Raw genomic sequence first — 22972 nt, forward strand, 5'->3', positions numbered from 1 at the left:
TGCTGCTAATTCCTCTTTAACTGCTCTGGCTGCCTCCTGTTGCATTCTGGGATTTGCAGTTTATACAGAAGCATTTAGAATTCTCAGCCAGAGAGCTCTTAGGCCTCACTGAACTACAAGCCCCCAAATGCAAGAGGAGGCAGCCAAAGCAGTCAAAGTGGAATAGCAGCACTGTAAGAGTGTAGTTAGTGCAGTAATATGGCTCGAGTAGGGAACCTTAGGTAGGAAAGGAATTCCAACATGCCTCCATCCAACCAACCAGTCAACATTTTTCCAACTATGTGTGTTTCCTTTCCCCTTTGATTTCACAAGTGGAATTGGGTACTGTCTGGCACTGTACTGGGCATGTTTCCTCAGAAGTAAGTTCTGCCGGTCCAGTAGGGCTTCTTTCTTATGAAGTGATTGCAGCTGCTTAGGTCATATACACACTTTCAAATAATAGTGTTCCTTTTATTTGGTTCTCTTTGAACACTGACTTTCTTAGTGGTAAATTACTGCAAATTAACTTATTGCAAATTATAAAATCACATCAGTTACCATGGATGAGGTGCATGTCTTCAAATTAGTGTCCACTTGAATACAGGCTTTATAAACAGGCACTGTAAGATGTTAGCTTCTTGTCAGTAATGCTTTTGGCTGCTCTTCTGTAAAAAGAGTGGTGCACTGGAAATAAGCACAAGTGTAAGGGAACAGTCCCCTTCTCTGGGCCTCTCTCTAGCTCTCCCTTTTCCCCCTTTTCCTTAAACAGTTGGCAAACTTAGTAATATCTCCAGGATGGGTGTGAATTACCCACTGCTCTGTTCCAGTAAACAGAGAGGCAGCATTAACAGTTCTGCAATACAAGAATCGTTTGAGGACAGTGTGTCATAACCACCACTTGAACCTTTTCAATGCACAGGCTCAAAACATTGCTTCCAATTAACAAAGACGAAAATCTGCTGCAGTTTGGTTCTAACAGTCAGGATGTGTGTGGTTTTAGTATGTCATCCATCTAAGCACATGATGCTTGGGTAAGCACTGGAGCCTGAGTTATGATTCACTGGGGAGAAGGATGGAAAACAATGTCTGTCTTAAAGGCAGGGAAAATAAAATGCGTTGAGCTATGCATGTGAGAGTGACTGGGGATGGTGGTAGTGGGGTGGGCCTCTTCTGTTTTGTACTAAAGATTTGTACAGTAACCAAGCCCTTGAGTGTAATCTGTTCATACATGAACACATTTGTAATGCTACAATTAACCTTAGTTATATTAATATAATATATTATGATTCAGGACTGGAATAATAGATTTTCAACTTGGGACTTTCATGTTATGTCCCAGCTGAGCCATGAAACTCACTGGCTGATCTTGGAGAAGTCTCTGAGCCTACTTCAAATGATCCTTGTGAAGGTAAAACAAAGAAGAGGAGAGCCCATTGGAAGAAAGGCAAAAATAAGAAATGTAACCAGTAAAATTAACTAAATAAACATATGCTCTAGAACAGGGGTAGGCAACCTGCGGCCCGTGGGCCGGATGCGGCCCGGCAAGGCCTTGGGACCGGCCCCAGCCTGGTCCTGCCGGCGATTGCCACTGGGGCCTTTGGGGGGCAATTGTCTATAGAAGCCTCAGAAACATGCATTTATATTAACATTGTTTAAAAAAATCAGCAAATTATTTCGCGTGTCCTCCATTTTTTTTTAAAAAAAAGTGTTTTCCATTTGAAAATTTTGTCCTACATTTGTCCTGGTTTATTTATATATTTAATTTTTTTAAAACAATTATTTAATTATTTATTTTTTTTTTGCTTCGGCCCCCCCCCAGTTGTCTGAGGGACAGCAACCCGGCCCCCGGCTCAAAAGGGTTGCCTACCCCTGCTCTAGAATGACTAAAATCAGGTAGTTTCTCCAATGCATTACTGTATTATAAACTCACAGGGTCAGCAAGATAGTGTCTTTTATTAGTAGGTGAACCCCAAAAGTAACATCAAGATAGAAAAGTCTCATTAGGTTGATATTAGCTTAATTAGGACCATATAGGTTATACATATCTCTTCTATGGCTAAATGTATACACGTACGGTAATGTATGTGTTTTAAACTGTGCAGTTTATTAAATAAGATGATGATACAGGAGGTCACGGTGCACTTTAGTGTAGCTCAGGTTACACAGAAGAATGCTAAGGCAAATAAATAATATATGGGGCCCCTTTGGAAATATGGTGGGTAGTTAAACTGGATTTAAGCTTGATTTGAAAAGTCTCCTTTAAGAGAGAGATCTACAGTAAAGCAAAATAATCTACCACAGAGAGCTTTATCTCAAGCTAAAGCCCTCTCTGATCTGTTTCTCCAGAGCACAGCTCTTGCCTGCCAGCTAGCAACACATGGTGGGGAAGTGTTTCTGCATGGGCAGACACTGAGCTCTTGGACTTTTTCCAATGGGGTGAATTTGGCTGAATATAAAATCACATGAACTTGTGTATAAGGGAATGGCATGGGAACTCTTTCTTTCCCTAAACTGTTCAAGTAGCAGAGTTGCCACTGCCTCTATAACTGCCCTCTCACTGCTAGAAATAATGCATTATTAGTATGCCACTCACACAGATAGGATTTACACACACAAACACACAGTGATAGGAGCTTTAGAGTCACTAGGCAAGTATGCTACTAGTGCTGGCCTGTACAATTGCTGATCCTCCAAGCCAGATGCTCCCTTCAACTATGTATGGAAGTCCTTCACAGGCATAAGAAGTCTCTTTGCCAGCAAAAAACTTGAAATTTGGGGAAATGGCAGTATACAAGATGTAGAGACGTGAAGACATGGCAGAAAAACATAGGCAAATTCAGGAGAGGGATTTTTTCCCCCTGTCAGTGGCCATTTTTCTACTGTTCCAATGAAAAATTGAAAAATGTGATGAATGTAGAAATATTTTCTTTTTTGGAATGAAGGCACCCATTCCTGTCTGATCTTGGATACTAAGCAGGACCAGGTTTGGTTAGTACTTGAAAGGAGGACCAGAAATGAACACCATGTGCTGTAGGCTATGTTTCAGAGGAAGACAGTGGCAAACTATATCTGAGCTTTCACTGCACAAGAAAACACTATGCAATTATGGGGCCATCATATGTTGACAGGCAACATAAAGACACATAAACAAATATTTTCTTTCAGAATGAATGAAGTGCTTTTGTAGACAAGGTTTTACTTAAAATGTGAGTATGAAGATTTGTATTTCTAACAATTAACACCATTAGGAGCAAAGGATTATTTTTGTGCATGCTTTAGGCATATACATACTTGAATCCAAGATACATTTGCATGCATAACGTTAAGGTACACATGTTTATGTAACATAGTCTTTAAGATTTGCAATGCTTGCTTTAGTATGGCGTATATTCACAATTTTGTTTAAATAAAACAGTTTCGTATTTTTGAATTTGATAAATATGCTCATTAGCACAATTTTACATGCTAGGTTTTGCAGGAATCATTTCATGTTGCTAAAGCAGTAAAAGAAGCAGGTTGTATATGAAAATCTGTACTGCATGTTTTAACTCCTCCTCCCCCATTTTCCATTTACACACACACACACACACACGATCAAACAATAATAAATAATAACAAATATTAAAAACTTTATTTTTACCCCGCCTCTCTGTCAGAAGACAAACAACACACTTTCTGAAAATTTTTAGAAGGCCACAATGAATTGTAAGTGATTTGTAAGTCAGGTCACTCAGATATATTTGAGGATTCCTTCAGGGTGTATTTAGATGAAGTAGCTTTAGTTGTTAAATGTAACATTTTTCTCAGTGAGTTAGTCCAAAATGGCCTCACAATAGACAGAGCTGCTCTGGGCATAATTTCCTTTGTGTATGGAAGTTCTCCATTGGTGAAGACTGTTCCAAGCCCTCCATATTACGCAGATGTTTCTGTTTTATGTGTTTTCCTCTCATCTCCAACAGCCGTGAAATTTAATGGACTTAATAGACTAGCTACCCCACTGTGTTCTAGGGTTTCCTGCAAAGTGACCACCATTTTTGCTTACCTAAACATGGCACAAAATTAAGTGAAAAATAAAGATGATGGTTCCACCCCACCATTAGAAGTTTAGAAAGAGGGAAGTCACTTTTACAATGTTTAGTCTGTAGTTGGTTATATAACTTTTAAAAGCAAACTTTTTGAGGATGGGAACCCTGCTTTCAGCATACAGTGTTTTGGACTAGTAGTCTGAAGTGGTTCCTTGAAAAAATTTAGGGTCCCTGATAGAACAGTGTTCAAACACACATGTTGCTAAAAAGATACCTTGTGCCCTCTCTGTGTGGATTTTTCTCTGCAACACAAAACCTCATAGGAAATGCTGTGTTTTACTTCTAGGGGATACTTTCTGCATATGGGTGAGTATGCCCCATGCGAATGGAGTCAGTTATGCTAGTTATGCTGGTTGGTACACAGAGCCTAACAACACATTTCTGTGCATTTACACTCTGAAGTAAGTCCCGGTAACATAATAATAATAATAATAATAATAATAATAATAATTTTTATTTATAGACCGCTATTCCGCAATGATCATAGCGGTGTACAGTAAAATTGCAAAACAATACATAAAATTGCAAGGCCTCTCTCCTCCTCAAGATGGTGGTTGGAGGAGGGCTCTTTGTCTTCCAGGCCTGGCCTCTCTCCCCCTCAAGATGGTGGTTAATTAATTAAATTAATTAATTAAATTAAATTTAATTAATTAATTAAAACTAATCCCAGGTAAAGTGGAATTGGAGGACAGTTAATTGTTTGTAATCATTAATGGAGTCTCTTCACAATACATCCAAATTTAATCCACTGAATAATGATATGCACAAGTGTATATGTCAGAGAGTAAGTACAGGGAATAAGAGCATGATTAAGATGACAATATAGTGTGAGACACTTCAAATCACCCACCCACCCACTGAAAGAGAAAGTGAAAATAATTTTTAATTTACAAAATTACAATTGCTACTGTGTAATTTTAGTCTATTGGACATCAGCTAATCAGAAAGGCTATTTTTAATATAGCTAGTGTTTATATGAAGAAATTGTGTTTACAACGATCATGTGCCAAATGCACTAATATTTTATAAACAAGACGTTTTTTTCATTGAAGTGCATTTACAACACATAATTAGCATCTCACTTAAATAACTTTGTTTTTGTTGAAGTTAAGCAGACTTCTGAAATAAATTAACTCCCAATGACTCCATAACTTTAAATAAGTAAACATAGTGTGTTCTCCTGTGAATGTAGCTGTGTTCTATCAGGTTTGGCAGCATCATTACTTCATAACTCTTTTACTACTCAGTAGTTAAATCCACTGGTCCCTGGCATAGTTTCTTTCTGTTGGTAACCCTCTTCATATGTTACATTTTATGGGTGACAATGTTCATAGCATGGGGACATAAAATGTGTGTTATGGTAGAAACATTCCATAAACATAACATAGATCACTGACAATTACTCTTTACATCATGTTCAAACAGGTAATTGCGGCTGACAAGTATATCTGCTAGCTTTTTAAGACTGCATATATAGATTTGTGCACATGTCTGATTAAAGACAATGGGTAAACCAAAACAATGCTGAAACATTTTCTTGCCTTCAGGCCAGTGCCCCCTAAATTCAGTATGTGTGGCTGAAATAATGGTCTGTTTGGTTTTCTTGTAGAATGAAGACTGCCAATGGGGATTACCGAAAAGAACATCGAGAAAGAAGCCGCAGTCCAATAGACCGGGCTGCTGCACCAACAATGAGTCTTCATGCTAATCACATATATGCCTCAATCCCAAGCTTAACCATGGATCAACCTCTAGCACTGACCAAAAACAGCATGGATGCTACCCGGTCTGTAAGCCTCACTCCTACAATGACGTCGGTGGAACGGCAGCAGGTACTTGGCTTATAGGAGAATAGATGGGTGGGTGGGTGGATAGACGGACAATCAGACAGACAGATGAATGTATGTCCTGATAATTGTCAGTTATCTCTGAGATAGTAAAGAGGCTCTTTTCAGCTAACATGCAGGTATCTTCTCAAGGAAAAAAGGTGTTCTGTTGCTCTCAGAAGGGACAAAAAGAGGAAGACATTTTGTTGTCACCTCTGCCTTAGGTTAACTCATTGTCTTCCACTATCTTTTGAATGCATCACATACTTGTTTGCAGGTAATCTGTGTCTTTCAAAATAGAGGCTTGATCTGTTCAAACAAAAGATTAGATAAAATGGATTCTGGATTGCTTAATTTCAGATTGCAGGTGTGGGAACTGAATGGTTGAAGGATTTTACAAACCAAAATGAATGCCACCATTTTCCTTCAGTTGACCCATAAACCATCTTTTCTAATCCCTACTTGGAGGCCACTAACACTTCCTCCTCTGCGTCTTAAACAGCACAAGAGTACGCCATGCAGTTGCTGCAAAACACTACCAATTTTCCCTACAGGTCTGGATGACTCACTCTTCATGCTTTCCCTTTTGAAGGCGTGTTTTCCCTTGAGGAAAATTCCTATAGATATAGATAAAAACACCTTTCTTGTTTGTGCTATCTTTTCCTCGTTAGGGATAGTCAGTAATATAGCACACTGCTTCTTCTCCAGTGTTCAACTAGCTGTTTAGAGCAAGTGGAATATTATATTATTATAAACTACAGCCTAAATGATCAGGGATATAGCTGAGACATGGCTGCAAACATATCTGTGCACAATGGAGCATCCTCACACAATCATTATCTCAGTCAAAAGTGCTTATCTTTGAAATTAAGATCAATTTTCCAGAATTTGATGAGTTCCTCCACAGCATTTCTAATGTTTCTTGTGCTCTTCCATTTTGATTTAGCAACTGATAGGCATTTCATACTTTGCCTAGTATTCCTTATACTTTGTAAATATATCTGGGATGGGATCTGATCCCTTTTTGTTTTGAAATCGTTTGTATTATCAAGTGATGTATTAGTTTGTATGATCCATTGTGCAAACCCAACTGCTGATTTTCTGCACACACCTCCTCTTTTCCAGAGTTGGTTCAGTGATGACAGATGAGGAAGGGAGAGGCTTCCACTGACGACATTAGGGCTCTTGATAAGTCTTGCTATTGTTTCTCAGCTTGGCAGCCAGTCCTGCCACTCTAAGGGTACATCAGGAGCTGTTTTTACTGGACTGGACTCTAGTGATTATGGGCAGATCATTTGAACATTTTGTTGAATTTGGAACATGGTTGCCTCTCTCCCACACTGGATGCTACAGTGAGCTTTGCTAGTGTCATAGGATTGTAATCATCTCTGTGTTGGCAGTTTTTCTGTTTCAACTTATTGGGAGCAGTCTTTGTTTTTTAGTTGTGATTTTATTGTACAGTGGTCCCTTGGAATCCGCTAGGCTTTGGTTCCAGGAACCCCCCTCCCCCCGATAATAAAATCTGTGGATGCTGAAGTCCCATTAAATATGGTGGCATAGGAAAACGGTGACCCTTATATAAAATGGCAAAATCAAGGTTTGCTTTTGGGGATTTACAATTTTTAAAAAAAATACTTTCAAGCTGTGGATGCTTGAATCTGTGGATAAAGAATCAAAGTTACATAAGGCTGCTGTATTATAAATTATGATTTTTAAAATCTTATTTTATTTTCAATTGTTTGCACATCACCTTGAAAAATCAGTTATGAGGCAACTACTAAATTCTAATAATGTTCTTTGAAAAAAGTACACTGTAAACAGAGTGCAGCAAACAGCAGTGTTGCAAAGCCTCTGTTTGTTACAGTGGTGCTTTATGTGGCTTCTGTACAAGGTGAAAGGTGGGTGCCCACAATTGTAATTACACAAAGGATTAATTCCCATATAATACTGAAGCAATGTGGGAACAGCCACCATAATGATGTAGTCCTATCTGCATAGAACAGCCATTTGAGTTAGGAGGAGGAGGAAGATGTGTGGAGTGCTTTCCGCACCAGCATTTTCTGCAGCCCTACAATGGAAGCAGTGAAATCATCCCAACCCTTATATTTATTTTCTCAAGCCTGACTTGGGCCATGCTGAAACAGCTTTCATCATTTTCTGTTAACGTATAAACTGGCCCATATGTAAATTGAGTGCTTTACCTGCCTTGAAGGATTCAAAGGAATAAATCAGCAGACCTGATATTCTTTCCTGTCCTTTGTTAGAGAATGTTCAGTGTGTTTGATTTTGCTGTCAGTTCAGAAAGATGCAAATGGCATTATGCTCCTCAGAAACAGAACAAACAGCAGCAACCTGTTGCTTTTGAGTTTAATTTGTTGAAATTTGACTCATGTATCCTTGATCTTGCAGTAAAATATAATCTCTTCTCATGATGTTTTGTGTGAACTTGGTATGAAACAATGGAGCTGTTCTGCTGTTTTGTATGTTAGTGTGTTTTTGTTTTATTTTTGTTTTGTTTTGTTTTGTTTTTTGAATGGGTAAAACACAGGAAGGAAGATCAAAGGCCTGGGCTCTGCTTCTGCCTTATAATTTGGCCTATATGCTACTCCTAAGAATCAGGTCATTACATTTAGTAGCTCTCAATTGGACCTGGGTTCATGTGTCATGCCATCAACAGATGACAATTTTAGGAAATTTTGTAAGACAAGTAAAATGCAAAAAAGCAAAGATCCTATGCTTGTTAGCCTATATAGAAGCTGGTTTTAGCAATGATCAACAAAAGTCCATCTGCACTGAAAAGAAAGCTTTGCCAGAGAGCTACACATTTGGGAGAAATCTGCTATCCCCAGTTCTATGACTTAGAGTAACAAGTAACAAGTGAGGGATATGAAGACAAGACTAAAAATATTGGTCTATAAGGGAAAAGGCAATATAATAGACTTCATAAAGAAGCACACAGGGGAACCCTAACTATCTTTTTCTGCTTCTCTTGTCCTCTATAGGTAGATAGTTACTTGTGCTAGTATGGTTGTACATTCCTTCACTTTCAGCACTTCTGCTTACTGATGTGGCTATAAATCCACAAGATTAATCTTCTCTTTTAGGACTAGATGACAGGGGAGCAGATGGGGTTTCCTTAACCATATTCTCTTTAGCCACCCCATTTTCTCAAGAAGCTATCTCTAAGGAGGTGAAGTGAATTGTCCCATCAATAAAGCAATATTGCAATAACAATAGCAGGTACATTTCTATAACACATCCCAGATCTGGGAGTACAGCTCTTTCTGCAAGAATCTGATATATTCCTGATTCTCTTCAAACAGTTGTATGGCTCTGGTCATCTGTTCCAAAATTTAACAGTATCTGATCCTACTACTTTAAGTCTTGACATGTTCTCTGTTGGAGGAATGCCCAACTGTTGCTTATTTCCAGCTGGTTCAGCTGTTTGCTCCACCTCTGAAGCAAACTGATAATCACTAGTAGACTTAGAGTCTGTATTGTCTTCAGCCAAATCTACATTCAGTTTGGGATTGGGGCTTGCTTGCTAGTGGATGTTACATACTTCACCATTAAAAACAACAACAACAACAACAAAAAGCTGCATATCAGTCATTCTTGCTTGGTGATCTGGTCTTCAGCATAAGCTTCCCAAAGTTTTCAATACATCAGGCCTTGCCATAGTGTTTAATGTAGAATCACTTCCCTGTACTGCTTGTTGCTTGGTAGAGGTTCACTGTTGACATCTTTTGAGGGGAAGTATATCTCCATGGGTGGGTAAATTCCTTTTGCATTTGAAGTCCCATTCTCCAAACATTAGGAGAAACACACTCCTTTGGAGCATGGTAGAATCTCCTTTGGAGGTTTTTAAACAGAAGCTGCATGCCCATCTCTCAGAGGTGCTTTGATTGTGGGTTCCTTGCATGGCAGGGGGTTGGACTGGATGGCCCTTGGGGTCTTTTCCAACGCTATGATTCTGTGATTCTTCTCGTTTGGACTGAGATGTGTTTCCCATGGAGGGGGGGCCTTGAGAACCCTCACTAACTTTGATAGCATATCTTTAAAAATATTGGGGAATGTTATTTTAGCTCAAAGGTTTGTGAGAGATGGGTAATTGGGACTTTTTAAACCAAGGTATACTGAGAAAAATTACAAAGAACTTCGAAATAGCAGCTATTCCAGGAAAAAAGTTAACTTGGGGAAAAAAAACCCCATAGAGACTCAGAGTAGTCACAGATCTCTCTGAAAGGAAAAAGAGGACAAAGAGAAAAGATGGGAAATGCAGTTCCCTTAGTTCACAGTTGAGAGAGAGCACCCAGAAAGTGAACGAAGGGGGGAAAAAACAGCAGAAGTCTCAGCTTCTGAGGAAACACTCAAAAGAGAGGTGAACAAATGTATTTCAAGTTGGAGATGCATATTCACCCAAAAAGCTTGCTTCAAAGCATATTTTCCTGGTAAGAGATGAACTTAAGAGTGTTTTAGCACAGAGGAATTAAGGAATTGATAAAATCTGAAACAACCTCCTTTGATTTGGGGATAGTCAGGGGGAAGTGGAAGAGAGTTTAAAAGGGGTAAAGTTGGTTCTGTCTTCTGCTGCTTTTGACAAATATTTCCATGTTTCTTCCCATAGTAAATGCAAAATAAGCTGCTAGGCGAGGGGGAAATGTGCCATCTTATAGAATCATAGAATCATAGAATCATAGAATCGTAGAGTTGGAAGAGACCACTAGGGCCATCCAGTCCAACCCCCTGCCATGCAGGAAATCTAGATCAAAGCATCCCTGACAGATGGCCATCCAGCCTCTGTTTATCTATGGCTCTTGTTTATCTATGGCTCTTGTCCTTTTCTTTTTCCTTAGCTGGCATGCCCTAGGTCCATGGTGGCAAACCTTTTGCACACATGCCCTCTCTGGCATGCGAAGGTGGAAGTCGTGTCCCTGGAAGTCCCGCGCCTCTGGCACTGGGTAACACCCAGTGCTGGAATGCCTTTGAGTTTGGGCACTCAGTCTCTAAAAAGTTTGCCATCACTGCCCTAGGCCAAATGACCACAAGACTTGTGTCTTTTAACTTCCTTGGGTCTTGTGAACTCCAAAAACACTTGCCAGGTCATCCTGATTTCCAGTCGTGTCCTGTGCTAGATATCAGTTATGATATTTAGTACACATAATGTATAGCATACATCCTCTTCCCTTTTCTGTTTGTACTCCAAGATAATAGATGATTCCTTTACCTCTTTCTCCTTGCTCAGATGACTTATGATCTGAGTGCTGTTGTCTTTGCTTTCACAGCACAGAATTAAATCACCAATAGATGTCAGTGTGTAAGTCCACTTTTCCTTACTCCTTGACTACAGACAGGAGTTACACTCTCCTTGAGTGAACCTCCTGTTGTGTTGTTTTTCATTCCATGCTCTTTTAAGGTTGCTTCACTTCCTAAAATTATTTTGAAGCTAGCATACAAGCCGTTTGTCCTGAATCTTCAGCTTGTGAGACTATTGTCTTCCTTTATTTTCCATTGGAAAACAGTCTTTAAATCCAAGTGTGCCACATGCATGTTCCTACAGTGCTTAAAGTGTCCCTTTTGAAATGTGTCTCACTAGGGCAAACATTCTATCATTGTCTTCTTTGTATATCTGGGAGTTTACTTTGGCAGCTAGCCTGACCTGGAATGTTTGAATTTCTCCAGCTGCACCATGAATGACCTTGAAGATATCTCATAGTCTTCCTTCCCGTTGTCAATTCCATGATTATCCAAATCTTGTTCTTACATAGATATAAAGGAGCAGTACAGGCTGGTACTTTGTGCCAGCCTATACGCGGACTAGGGCTGAACTAGGTTGGAACGTGCACACACTACAAGCCCTAGTTCCACATGTGCATGGGCAGGGCAGCGCCCAAATGGCACTGGCTGGAAGGGTGAGTACGCCAATGACTCCCCTTCTAGGAAGCTGCTCAGAGTAATAATAATAATTAATTTGTTTTATTTATATACCACTATTCCAAAGATGATAGCGGTGAACAGCAAGTAAGCTAATTAGCAAGTAAGCTAATTTGCCCCCAACAGTCTGGGTACTCATTTTAGCGACCTCGGAAGGATGCAAGCCTGAGTTGAGCTTGGGCCCTTTTGCTGGTCTTGAACTCGCAACCTTGTGGTTTTGAGTGAATGGCTGCAGTACAGGCATTTAACCACTGCGCCACCAGGGCTTCTTTTTGCTCCTGAGAGGGAGTGGATCATTGCCATGGTGTGTGGTTGCTGTGGCTACGATGCAGGGCTAAAAGGGGCAACGTTTAGCCACCCATTTGTATAGCCCTCTTCTGCTGCTGCTTTTCTTCATAGACCGAAGCATGTTGTCTTGTTCTTCCTCTCTGCCTGAGTTGTGTCCACTAAGTATGGAGTACCCTTTGGATGCAAAAGCAAACTTCCATCCAAAACGTCTGCTCAGACCCAAAGCTATGGGAGACTCACAGTGCAGTTTTAAAAGAATCTCAAGTTCTGTTTCATATTAACTGTGTTTTCCCTATGCTCTTGGCTGAATGGAAGATTCTGAGTCAACATGTCCAACAACTAGACAAGACTTTAGTACTCCCTATCCCTGGTTTGAGGTGTGAACTGCAATTGGGATGAATTCAAGCATTCTAGTAGGCATATTCTAGTTACTTCTTAGCAGAACCTACAACCCATGGGCTTATCTGGGCCTAAATTATCTACCTTTCTGACCACCACTGTCTTGTCTTAACTCCTGTCACTTATTTGTAAGGTGTCTGGCTGCATTTTTAGATGTTTTTTCCCATTGGCACAAGACTTTTGAGTGCCTCCTCCTGGACTTCTTGCTTGGAGACTCCATCAGAAGGCTGACCCCAGTACTTCTTGCTCCACTCTTACCCCAACTGATCAGTCCTTGTGGAGGACTTCTGTCATTTCCCCACCATTCCTTTCTCAATTCTGTTCTTGGCTGCTTTCTCTAATCCCTAAAAAGAAAGGGGATGGGGTGCATACCTAGCAGCCATTGTTAAAAGGGAAATGCTGCTTAAAAGGTCAACATCAGGGCTCAAAGAAGGTAATGATTTGGGAAAGGTGGGGAAATAATTTGTGGTGATCCTTGTGTAGGTGTCTATGCAGCTTTGTGCATTTAGTGAAGTTACAGGATGTAGAAGGGTTAATGATGTGGGGGAGATGAGAAGAAAAAAATGAGTAAACAGGAGCATGTCTGAATTATGTTTCTGAATGGTTGGTATGTGTGAGATGGGAGGAGTGGACCACTCTGGGCTGTGATCACACCCACTCCTTTTCTCCTTCCTAATACTTCTTTGAACTAATGTAGCCTGAAAAGTATCCCCTATCTCTGGTGTGCACTTCAAATTTCAAATGTAATTCCTCCCCCAGATCTTATGCAGAAGTGCAGTATTACTTCAACATAGTGCCTGTTGATTGTCCACAGTGCCAGACCCCAGGACATTTAGCCACCTACAGTGAAGATCAGATGATGCCAACCCTCCACCCTACCCCCTACAATCCTGAACAAATACTTCTTTGTTCCACCATTCAGGCATCAGTTCCTGCCTTCCTCTCTTCCACCTCACTGTCCAGCTGCCAGCTGGTGTATGGCAAGCCTGTCCTTTCCCAGCAGCCCTCTTGTGAGTTCCACTTTCCACTTTCTACTTACCCACATCCAGACATCATGTTGGGCCAAATGATGTGCCACAGTGATGAGAAAACATAGCACAACATTGCCCAGGCATGGATAACTATCTTGATGTTCCAGAAAGGAAGTAGACCTAAGATTGCTTTGTCTCTCGTGGCTGGTTGGCCCTTAGGAATGGGCTTAGGTTGTGGCTTCTCGATGGATGCATTCTCTTATCCTGCTGTGACTTTCTCCTGGTTTGGGCACTCAGAATTCTCCTGGTTTAAGCATTCATTCCTTGCTAGTGCTGCAGTGTGGCAGGCCCTGTCATTTGAAGGTAGGGTGTGAACTGGATTGGACAAAAGTATGTTCATTGGCACCCTTACCCCGTCTCTGTATGAACATTTTCCAACCCTTTTAGGGCCACATAGTTCTGTGGAGAAAACCTGCTCTGTGAACTGGATTTATCACAGATATGGCCAAGGTCGTTTTGGGGTGACTTGTTAGAAAAGTGAAGATCCCAATTGCTTAGTTAATGACTTCTTGAAAATACAGTTAGAACAATACAGGCTTAACTTTGGCACTTTAATTCAGTCATCCCATTCTGTGTCTTTGTACTAATTGCTCTGACTCACTGCCTGCATGTTACTGTTTCTGGTGTTTTGTTTTATCTAATAAAAGAAAAAAAATCTAAAACATTTTTTTAAATATGGCAAGTACCCATTCTGCCTCCCGCTCCCCACTTTGCTGCAGTCAGAGCAACTGGTGCCAGCCATAGTTGTAGCTGCAAAATTCACATCTCGTTTATCCATGCAAATATACATTTGAGAACACTGACAGACTGCTCACATTGTGTAAAATGTGGACCATGTGAACCAGCCTTTGGAAGCAAGTTAAACTTCAGGCTACATATGTCATTAATGAAATTGAAATGCTGTCCTAATCCCTTCATTACGTTTTGTCCAGTGTCTTTAATAGCCCCACTCTGAAATGATTGTTCCACTCTTCCTCTCCTAGGAATAGAAGGTTGCTTCAGAGAGCCTTCCTTTCTGAATGCTCTTCTTGAGTGCTCTTTGAGCTTAGTGTGCCTGAACAACAACATGATCACCTTGAATAAAATGTTGCTTGTCTCTATATATAGTTTGGCTTGTGTATTTTGCTGCTAGGTCTCACTTGCAGCTACCAGACTATTAGCAGGGTTGTGTGTGTGTGTGTGTGTATGTATGTATGTATGTATGTATGTTTTCTGCTATTGAGATGAACAACTGTTGAATTTCTTTGGGGGAGCAGCTGGGCTTAATGCATGTTCTTTTCCTCTTGCCCTCAGAACCGTCCATCTGTAATCACTTGTGCCTCTGCAAGCAATCGTAACTGTAACCTTTCTCATTGTCCAATTGCACACAGTGGATGTGGTACTGCCATGCCAGCCAGTTACCGGAGACCATCTAGCAGTAAGTAATGCTTCATTGCCACAGATTTCCTTCCAAGAACTTGAAAACTACATACGTAATGAATTAAAATATGTAATGAAATAAAAGTAAAGTGGGATGCATTTATTTATTTCTTTTAAGGAGAGGGAAGGCTTGGGTCAACGTAAATGTGTGTACTGGAATAGAATGTTTATTGGGATCTTCCTCCTTGTATTTGGCAGCAGAAAGCCCGAGTCATGCCAGAATTTTCCAGCAAATGAACCGAAGGAGAAAAATATAGGTTTCCCATTTTTTAAAAGAGAACTCTTTGTTCTCAGAGACCATAAACCAGGTGTTGCTTCAACCTTGTTTTTGGCATATTTTCGGAAGACTGATCTTCCAGTTACATTCTCTGTCTTGTATGCACATATATGCAAATATGTACCATGAACATGGAACTTCATATAGACCTGTGACAACATTAGCTCCAAGTCATTACATGGGTGGTTCTTGTATAAAAAATCAGGTCCTAGGCAGGGAAGGGAAGATTGTTAACTCTTTTCATTCAGATCCAGAACCAATAAGACCTGTGTTTTTCACAGCTAATTTTTCATATCAATTTTAATAGGATTTAAGTGCAATGAAATTGCTTTTAATTTAACTCCCTCAAGTCTAAGGATGCTTGACCTTCAATTAGGTCCCTAGTCATACACAGAGTAAGCCTACTGAAATCAGTATGATAGTAACAGGGACATTGATGGGTCCAATCTAACCTTCACTAAGAGAATGCAGTATTAACAAAGGTTGGATACAAATGTTTTGTGGGAAAGAGACTTTCCTACAGGAAAGTGGACAAGAAGGAACAAAAACATAAAGGCGAGGAATAGATTTAATACATTTGCTGTGTAATATTTTACATCTCATGAAAAAAATACTTTCTCATATTTTTCATGTGAAACCACACCTGTCCTTTCTAGAGCTAGTCTTCAAAACCTATGTGGTTTTTTGGTTTCTAGTTTTTCTAATTTGTTGTGACACTAGCATTGTGTGCCTCCAGTCATTCGACAGCTTGTGTGTGTGTGTGGGGGGGTGTGTGTGGGGGGGTGTAGGTGGGTGGGAGGGTGCTTATTTGTTTTTTAAACCTCCATGATCCTCACCTCCTTATCCTCCCCAATTCTCCTTGTTTACTGAACCCCTACACTCTCCAGGGGACATGGGTGCCATTTGGCTGTGCTTTTTTTGGCTATAATATTTTTCTTCTAGCAAAGTCACCCTCTCAGATTAATTTACTGTTCTAAGGACAGATACATTAAATAGAATAAACAATATCATAAATTTATTAAACAGAAATTAGAGAAATAGAAATATAAATGCATTAAATAGAAATGATGAATGAAGGTTGTGGCCACAGTCATCTCAGGTGGCTTACCTACGCAGGCAGGGGCAGAGAAGGAATACTGTAAGTGGCAGAGGAGATGGTGGCAAAAGCCCTTGCCATGCTGATTCACAAGCAGGTAGCAGCTTCCTCTCCAGGCAGAGACATTTTCTTCTGTCCTCTTCTTGCCACCACTGGGCAGTTATTCTAGCATAAGTCATTAAATTACATATTTTGGATGATTGTTTCTAGCATTTTCAGCCACAACTGCAAGGAAATATATCATTGTTCTTGGTCCTACAGGTAAGAATCATTAGTTGAGGGTTTCTTACACTGGTTATTTCTCTCCACCACCTCCCCCTTCTCCATCCCCATGTAGCTACCACTGCCTGTGATCCAGTGGTGGAAGAGCACTTCCGCAGAAGCCTTGGCAAGAATTACAAGGAGCCGGAGCCAGTGACAAACTCTGTATCCATCACGGGATCTGTTGACGACCACTTTGCCAAAGCACTTGGAGACACGTGGCTTCAGATCAAAGCTGCAAAGGATGGGGTGTCCAGCAGCCCAGAGTCTGCCTCCCGGAGGGGCCAGTCATCTTCTCCCCCTTCCTCCCACATGGTCAATCATAATCATTCACCTTCTGTCGTCTCATGAAGAGAGGACCACATACTTTTTTTAAGGAAAAAAAAAATCCAAACATGAATTTGCATGGTTTGACTGAGCTTCGAACAGTGCTCAAAAAAATTTTTTTTTAAATTAAAATGTAAAAGTGTTTGGGAGGGAGAATAGGAGAGATTAGTTTTCAGCACACATTTTATGTGTGTTTTGCTTGGGGTTTTTATTTTATTTTATTTTATACATATTCCCTTAAAAGATGATAGCAGGAACTATTCAGTTAAAAATAAATATTATGATGTAGCACTCTTTTTTTTTTCCTGCTTCAGTTACCAAAGAAACCTCTGATGCAAATCTGCTGCCCCCTTTTCTTAAAAAAAAAAAGGAAAGAAAGAAAAGACACAGACACAAGTTAACGGGCAAAAAAAGAGAGAGATAAAAAGCCATTCTGTACAGTTGGTTGACCCAAACGCTGCGTGCTTTGATTAGCTTCTTGAGAGTAGAATTTTGTCTGGTTTTTATTTTTTATTTTGCTTCCGTTGCTTTCTTCTCCCTTTGTGAAGTAATGTTGTATGTATATACTTGAAAAGAAACTGTCGTGTATGATTTGCACTATTGGAGGAGGTCTAGAGTTGCATAGCAACTTCACGCACGATGCTTATATTCTGAGGGCAAACTGCTTAGAGGTGAAAAAAAGTCTAAAGATGATGTGTCTGTCTCTTTTTAAAACAATTTCTTATTTTTTAAAAAAGCAAAATTTGCCTAGGAAGGGGAAGTCTCATACAGGTTATAGGTCTTTCTCTCTTTAGATTTCAGGTGCTTATTGCTTGCAACTGGACTGCATAATTGACTGATCCATGGGCATTTAAATTTTGTTAACACTGCAGTTTGTTAGAGTAGAGCTGAGGTCAGAGGGTTCAATAGTGCTAAAAATGCATGTTTTATGGAAAAAATAGCTGGTATCTATTAATGTATAGACAGTAAGAAATATAATACTTATTAGCCTTTGTTGAGAACTAGTTTATATTTTTTTCAGTAACAGTCATAGATAGACTTACTGCTGGTACAGTTGTACTCTGATATTTGTATCTGATGATATTCACTTTAGTAGCAGCCAGCAAACAAGGACAATTGCCTCAGGTCAGGCCTCAAATGATGCAGTTTAAGTGACTATACAGTACTGTGAGGTACAGTATGCCTTAATGGCATTCATTTCTGAATAAACAACTTACATTTGCAGCACCAACTGATTAATACAAATTTACTTAGTTTTTTTTTAAAATGTGTGTAAGCTAATTTGTTGCAAACACTGCTATCGTTAAATATTTTGTCTGAACAAGAGATTGTGAAATGCAATCTTTAATTGTTGGGGCTACTTATAAATCTAGGCCAAGGCACCATACATTCCACCATTTAAAAAAAATCTTTTATAAAGGTGTTACTTGCATTTATTTCATTTGCTATATTAATAGCCACTAACTAGGTAATAGAGGCAGGCATAAAGAACTGATTTGTGTCCGTAGTCATGAGCTTCTCAGCTTTTTGTTAAATGCAGCAACTCATCCCCCCTCCTTATCTCTGCCCCACACATTCCATCACCCCCAGGATGGTTACAGCAAGGCATTTTAATACTGGGTTACCTGAAAAGACTGGCTTTATTGAGAAAGAGTTTATGAGTAGGGGAAAAACAGAACTCCATGTGATGTATTCAGGACTGTGTTGCAGTATTTGGGTCCACAATAGTCTTTATATTTTGAAACAAAAAAATGTTAACACTATTAAATATGAAAAAGGGGCAGAGTAGGAAATACCATAAAACTGCCTTTTTTCTTTTCATTTTCTTTTTTTGGAGTGAGTGTGGCTGCCGAATTTTAAAAACATGAAAAGAACAACAGAAGCTCCCCTGCACCTTGTCACCCCTTCACACATTTCATGGTCATCCTCCTGGGTAGTTAATGTTCAGTCTCCATTGACATTCACTGCCCTACTCCCTCTAAGATACTTGCAGAAAAACACAAACACACACACACACATTTTAAATAGATAACTTTAAGACCATCATTACGCTGTGCGTAAAGAATGTACAGAGAAATTTGTAGGTATTTTTTGAGGAACAATTAATTTGTTAATGATATGTAGCTATTTAATTTTTCCCTTTCCTTTATTGTAATCATTCTCTCCATCTCTATCTCTATCTCTCTGTCTTTTTTTTTTTTTTTTTTTTTTTTTTTGGTCTGGAGAAAAAAGTTGATCTTTTTTGTTTGTTTTGTAGATGTCTGTAATACAGTAAAAGTGCAGGAACACAGTTATTCTATAAGAACACTGCATTAGCAATTAATAGCCACTAGTGTGTTGTTGCTACAGGCTACTGAGCAGTCTAACAGGAAAGTACTAATGACTGTAGAGGGACTCTGTGGGTTTTGTAACTCTTTTGACATTTCTTTTAAGCACAATATAGTACAAAGTCACATTTACTTATCTGGGATGGGTAAATGGATCGGTGGTGAGGCAGAGATTGGCACCTCAGTCCTAACCGCACAAGACTTGGAAGCAAATTTGTCAATTTGGGGGAATATACTTCCTGAGCACAGAAGCATGCTTAGGGTAATGGGCTTGGCATGGCATCTCCCATGTATAATCACATGAGGATAGAGTTAAAAATACTGATGGGAAATGTAATTATTTGGTGACAGCCAAAGGGGTTAGGGTGGGAAGAGGTAGAGGGATATTAACCTCATTGTTACATAAAGTGTTTTTTCTCCCACAGAGCCACATTATCTACAGCTTGAACAATATTCTCCATGTTTGTAAATCTGTAATATATCATTCTTTTGTGGCCTTGTTTCACCTGGCGATTTTTTAAAAAAAGGTTTGGCAGGCCATCTTTTTTTTTTTTGTACTTAAAGGTAGCCTTAATGAACAATAAAGTGCTCTTAAATCTCATAAATGTGAGCATGTGGTGTTTGGTTTTCTTTATTGTTATATTTAATTAAATATTCTTTTTAAAAAAGTTTAATTTCACTCAGCTGTCCTCAGTCCAACTATAAATGCCATACCTCTTTCTGTCTTGTCCCTCTCTAACTGCTGTAATCTGTGTTACACCAGTTTACTGAAAATTGGTCACTATGTATAGGTGGAAACCTAATAAATACCCTCATTTTTCAGGCCTCAAGATGAACATTGTTTTTTTCTAGCATGGCAAATGTTTTAAAGTGAAGCATTTAGATGTCCCCTATGATAAGAATACTGCCGTATTCAGCTGTTGGATTTGCAGTTGCCATTTTTGTATTAACAGAGAACAGTTCTATCATACATTTGTTCAGTATAATTTTTAATGCTTTGTGGCTTTTAACGCTTTTTCATGCAACAGAGCAGCTGCCTTTGCACTCCAGTCAAAGAGCACAATTGCTGGTGACAGCTACATATATATGCTCACTCTCATCTGTCCTTGGGCATCTTTTCAAACGCCTCTCTTCTACAAATCCATTGTGATATGGCATTCATACATTTTCCTGCACCTGTAACTGAAAAACTGATAATTATTTGCCTTAATTAATTCCAAATGTTCAGAAAATGACAGGATTCATTTAGGTTTCAAGGATACTTGCTAAGAAAAGTGCCATTAGTAATTAATTTGAAGGGATCTGATGACATTTTAATGATTTGGCTTTCCTGTGCATCCTGACATGGTAGTGGTTGGCCTGGTCCAGAATTTCATCTGCGAGCCCCACTTCTTGGAAGATGAACTGAAGCACCTGGACCGAGCTCTACAGGCTAATGGTTATTCCAGCTCAGACATCAAAAGGGCTGCCAGGCCCAGAAAAACCCAGAGGGGTGAAGAAAAGCAGCCACCCAAAGGGAAGGTATTTTTACCATACATCAAAAGAGTCACAGGCAGAATAGGCAAAGTGGTGAGGAAGCACAACCTTCAAATGGTTTACAAACTGACAAAGAAAATCCAGCAAATGCTTCGCTCCGCCAAGGACCAGAGAGACCCTCTCACAGCCGCAGAACTTTACCGCATAGCATGCAGCTGCGGACAAGTCTACATAGGGACCACCAAACGCAGTGTGCAAACAAGAATCAAGGAACACGAGAGACACTGCAGACTGGCCCAGCCAGAAAAATCAGCAGTAGCAGAACATGCCACAAACCATCCTGGGCATAAAATACAGTTTGAAAACACCGAAGTTCTGGACCATGCCAACCACTACCATGTCAGGATGCACAGGGAAGCCATTGAGATCCACAAACATCTGGATAATTTCAACCGGAAAGAAGAAACCCTTAAAGTGAACAAGGTTTGGCTACCAGTCCTGAAAAATAGCAAGATGAAGACTCAACAAAAGAGAAATCTCCCAGGGTCAGGGGTTTCCCAGCAGACAATGAGCACTAATCAAGCAGACACTAATCCTCTTTTGCAGACCCTCCACCCTGAGGACTGCCATTAGCAACAGAACAATACACATGCAAATTACTCCTGCCTTCCCAGGTCACACAGTATATACATACTCAACTCCTTTCCAGGCAAGCATGGCCACATACCCTGAAAAACCCACAAAAAATATTTTACGTTGTATAATATGATGAACTCCTGTCTTGAAGCATGCAAAATGAACTCGTAGCACTTTTGAGACCAACAGAAAAATTGTAGCGTAAGCTTTCATTCTAGTTCTCCTAAAATACCAGAGTCTACTCTGTCTGGAAGGTTCACAATCAAATTAATATAACTTTAATCTTATCAAACTCATTCCTTCTGCATACACACAAAGATTTTTGCTGTGTCACTTATACAAATAGGAAGCTGCTTCTCCCTGACTAGCCATCAAATTCAAGGAGACTCCCCTATTCAGGTGTCAAATGATGCGTGTAATTTAAACACACAAATAGAAGGCTGTAGATGCTCGCTCTGCCTCCATCCCAGTCATCAATGCTTAGGGGTGGGTCTGAAGTGGAATGGCTCTGTTATCCACTGAAGTTGTGTAGACAGCATGGAACAGACAGTGGAGGCTTTCTGCTTCATACCAGTTATCTTCTACACATAGAAAGGCTGACAGAAGAGATGGAGGAGCTTCCAAGGAGCTCCACCTACTTCTCTGTTTAAGGGAAACATATAATGAACCAGTTTTATCTTTTAAACTATATTTTATTCTTTTAACAAGCAATCTATTTTAATATTGTAATAAATTAATTCTATTTTAATGTACGACTTTTCTATGTTTTAACTGTATGGTTCTTTTAATATTGTGAGCTACTCTGGGTCCCAGTTCTGGGAGAAGAGTGGTATACAAATAAATGTAATAATAATAATAACTTCTGCACAGAGTTTAAGGCATCCAATTGTCACCATTTGCTGCTGTGCCATGGCATCTTACCCTTGCTAGAAGCTTTAGAACAATCCTCAAGAACCAAAACAAAAGACACAACAGTTTTTTTGTGAAGAAGCTGTGGCAAGAATGCCTAGCTGGCCAATTTCTTAGAAACAAGTTTGTTGTATAACACTTGGATGCTCTTTAAAAATAGTTTGGAAATTCAGTGCTAGATCTGGAGGTTGCTGTGATAGATGGTCACTGGCACTCAGTTCTCTTTTCTTATCACAGTAATGGTAAAAGGCATAGTAAGACTAACCTGGGAACTGATCTGGGCTTTCACACACATTGGAAAGATTGCTAATGAGAGGATCGGAATAAAGTGTGTGAGCCATACCAGCTGAGATGTAGTTTTCTATTTGCAGTGAACATTTGTATTCCACTCCATAGTTTGAGTCTCCCCACTCCCTGCCCTGCACTCTGGAGTGATACAGTCCATCTGGACATTTTCTGTATCACCTGCTTTAGGGGAACTAGAAATGGAGGAAGAAAATGCAGCTTGTCAAAGAACAAAATACCTCTTCTGACTCTCCTGTTAATCCTAAAGGAGGGAGAGAAGGGGATGTAAAGTCTTAAATCCAAATGTTAATTCCAGTTAGAACACAATTGGTAACACAATGTTTATGTAACTTTCATTCAATGGATATATTCTAGCTGAGACTAACAAATGAATTTAGACCAAAGGATATCAGCCAC

At 39.7% G+C, this 22972-nt stretch overlaps 1 protein-coding gene across 4 annotated transcripts in view; it reads left to right on the plus strand.

Moving 5' to 3' along the window:
* VGLL4 (vestigial like family member 4) overlaps window positions 1–19854 on the plus strand; it is a 149333-nt gene extending 129479 nt beyond the window's left edge. For all 4 annotated transcript variants that reach the window (XM_042452093.1, XM_042452090.1, XM_042452091.1 and 1 more), the window contains 3 exons: window positions 5674–5896; window positions 14836–14959; window positions 16672–19854. In XM_042452093.1, coding sequence (XP_042308027.1) covers window positions 5674–5896; window positions 14836–14959; window positions 16672–16946 — 622 coding nt within the window. In that variant the 3' untranslated portion in view covers window positions 16947–19854. The remainder of the gene's footprint in view (window positions 1–5673; window positions 5897–14835; window positions 14960–16671) is intronic.
* The last annotated feature ends 3118 nt before the right edge of the window (window positions 19855–22972 follow it).

This window comes from Sceloporus undulatus, chromosome 2 (genome assembly GCF_019175285.1).
Source record: "Sceloporus undulatus isolate JIND9_A2432 ecotype Alabama chromosome 2, SceUnd_v1.1, whole genome shotgun sequence".
NCBI lineage: Eukaryota > Metazoa > Chordata > Lepidosauria > Squamata > Phrynosomatidae > Sceloporus > Sceloporus undulatus.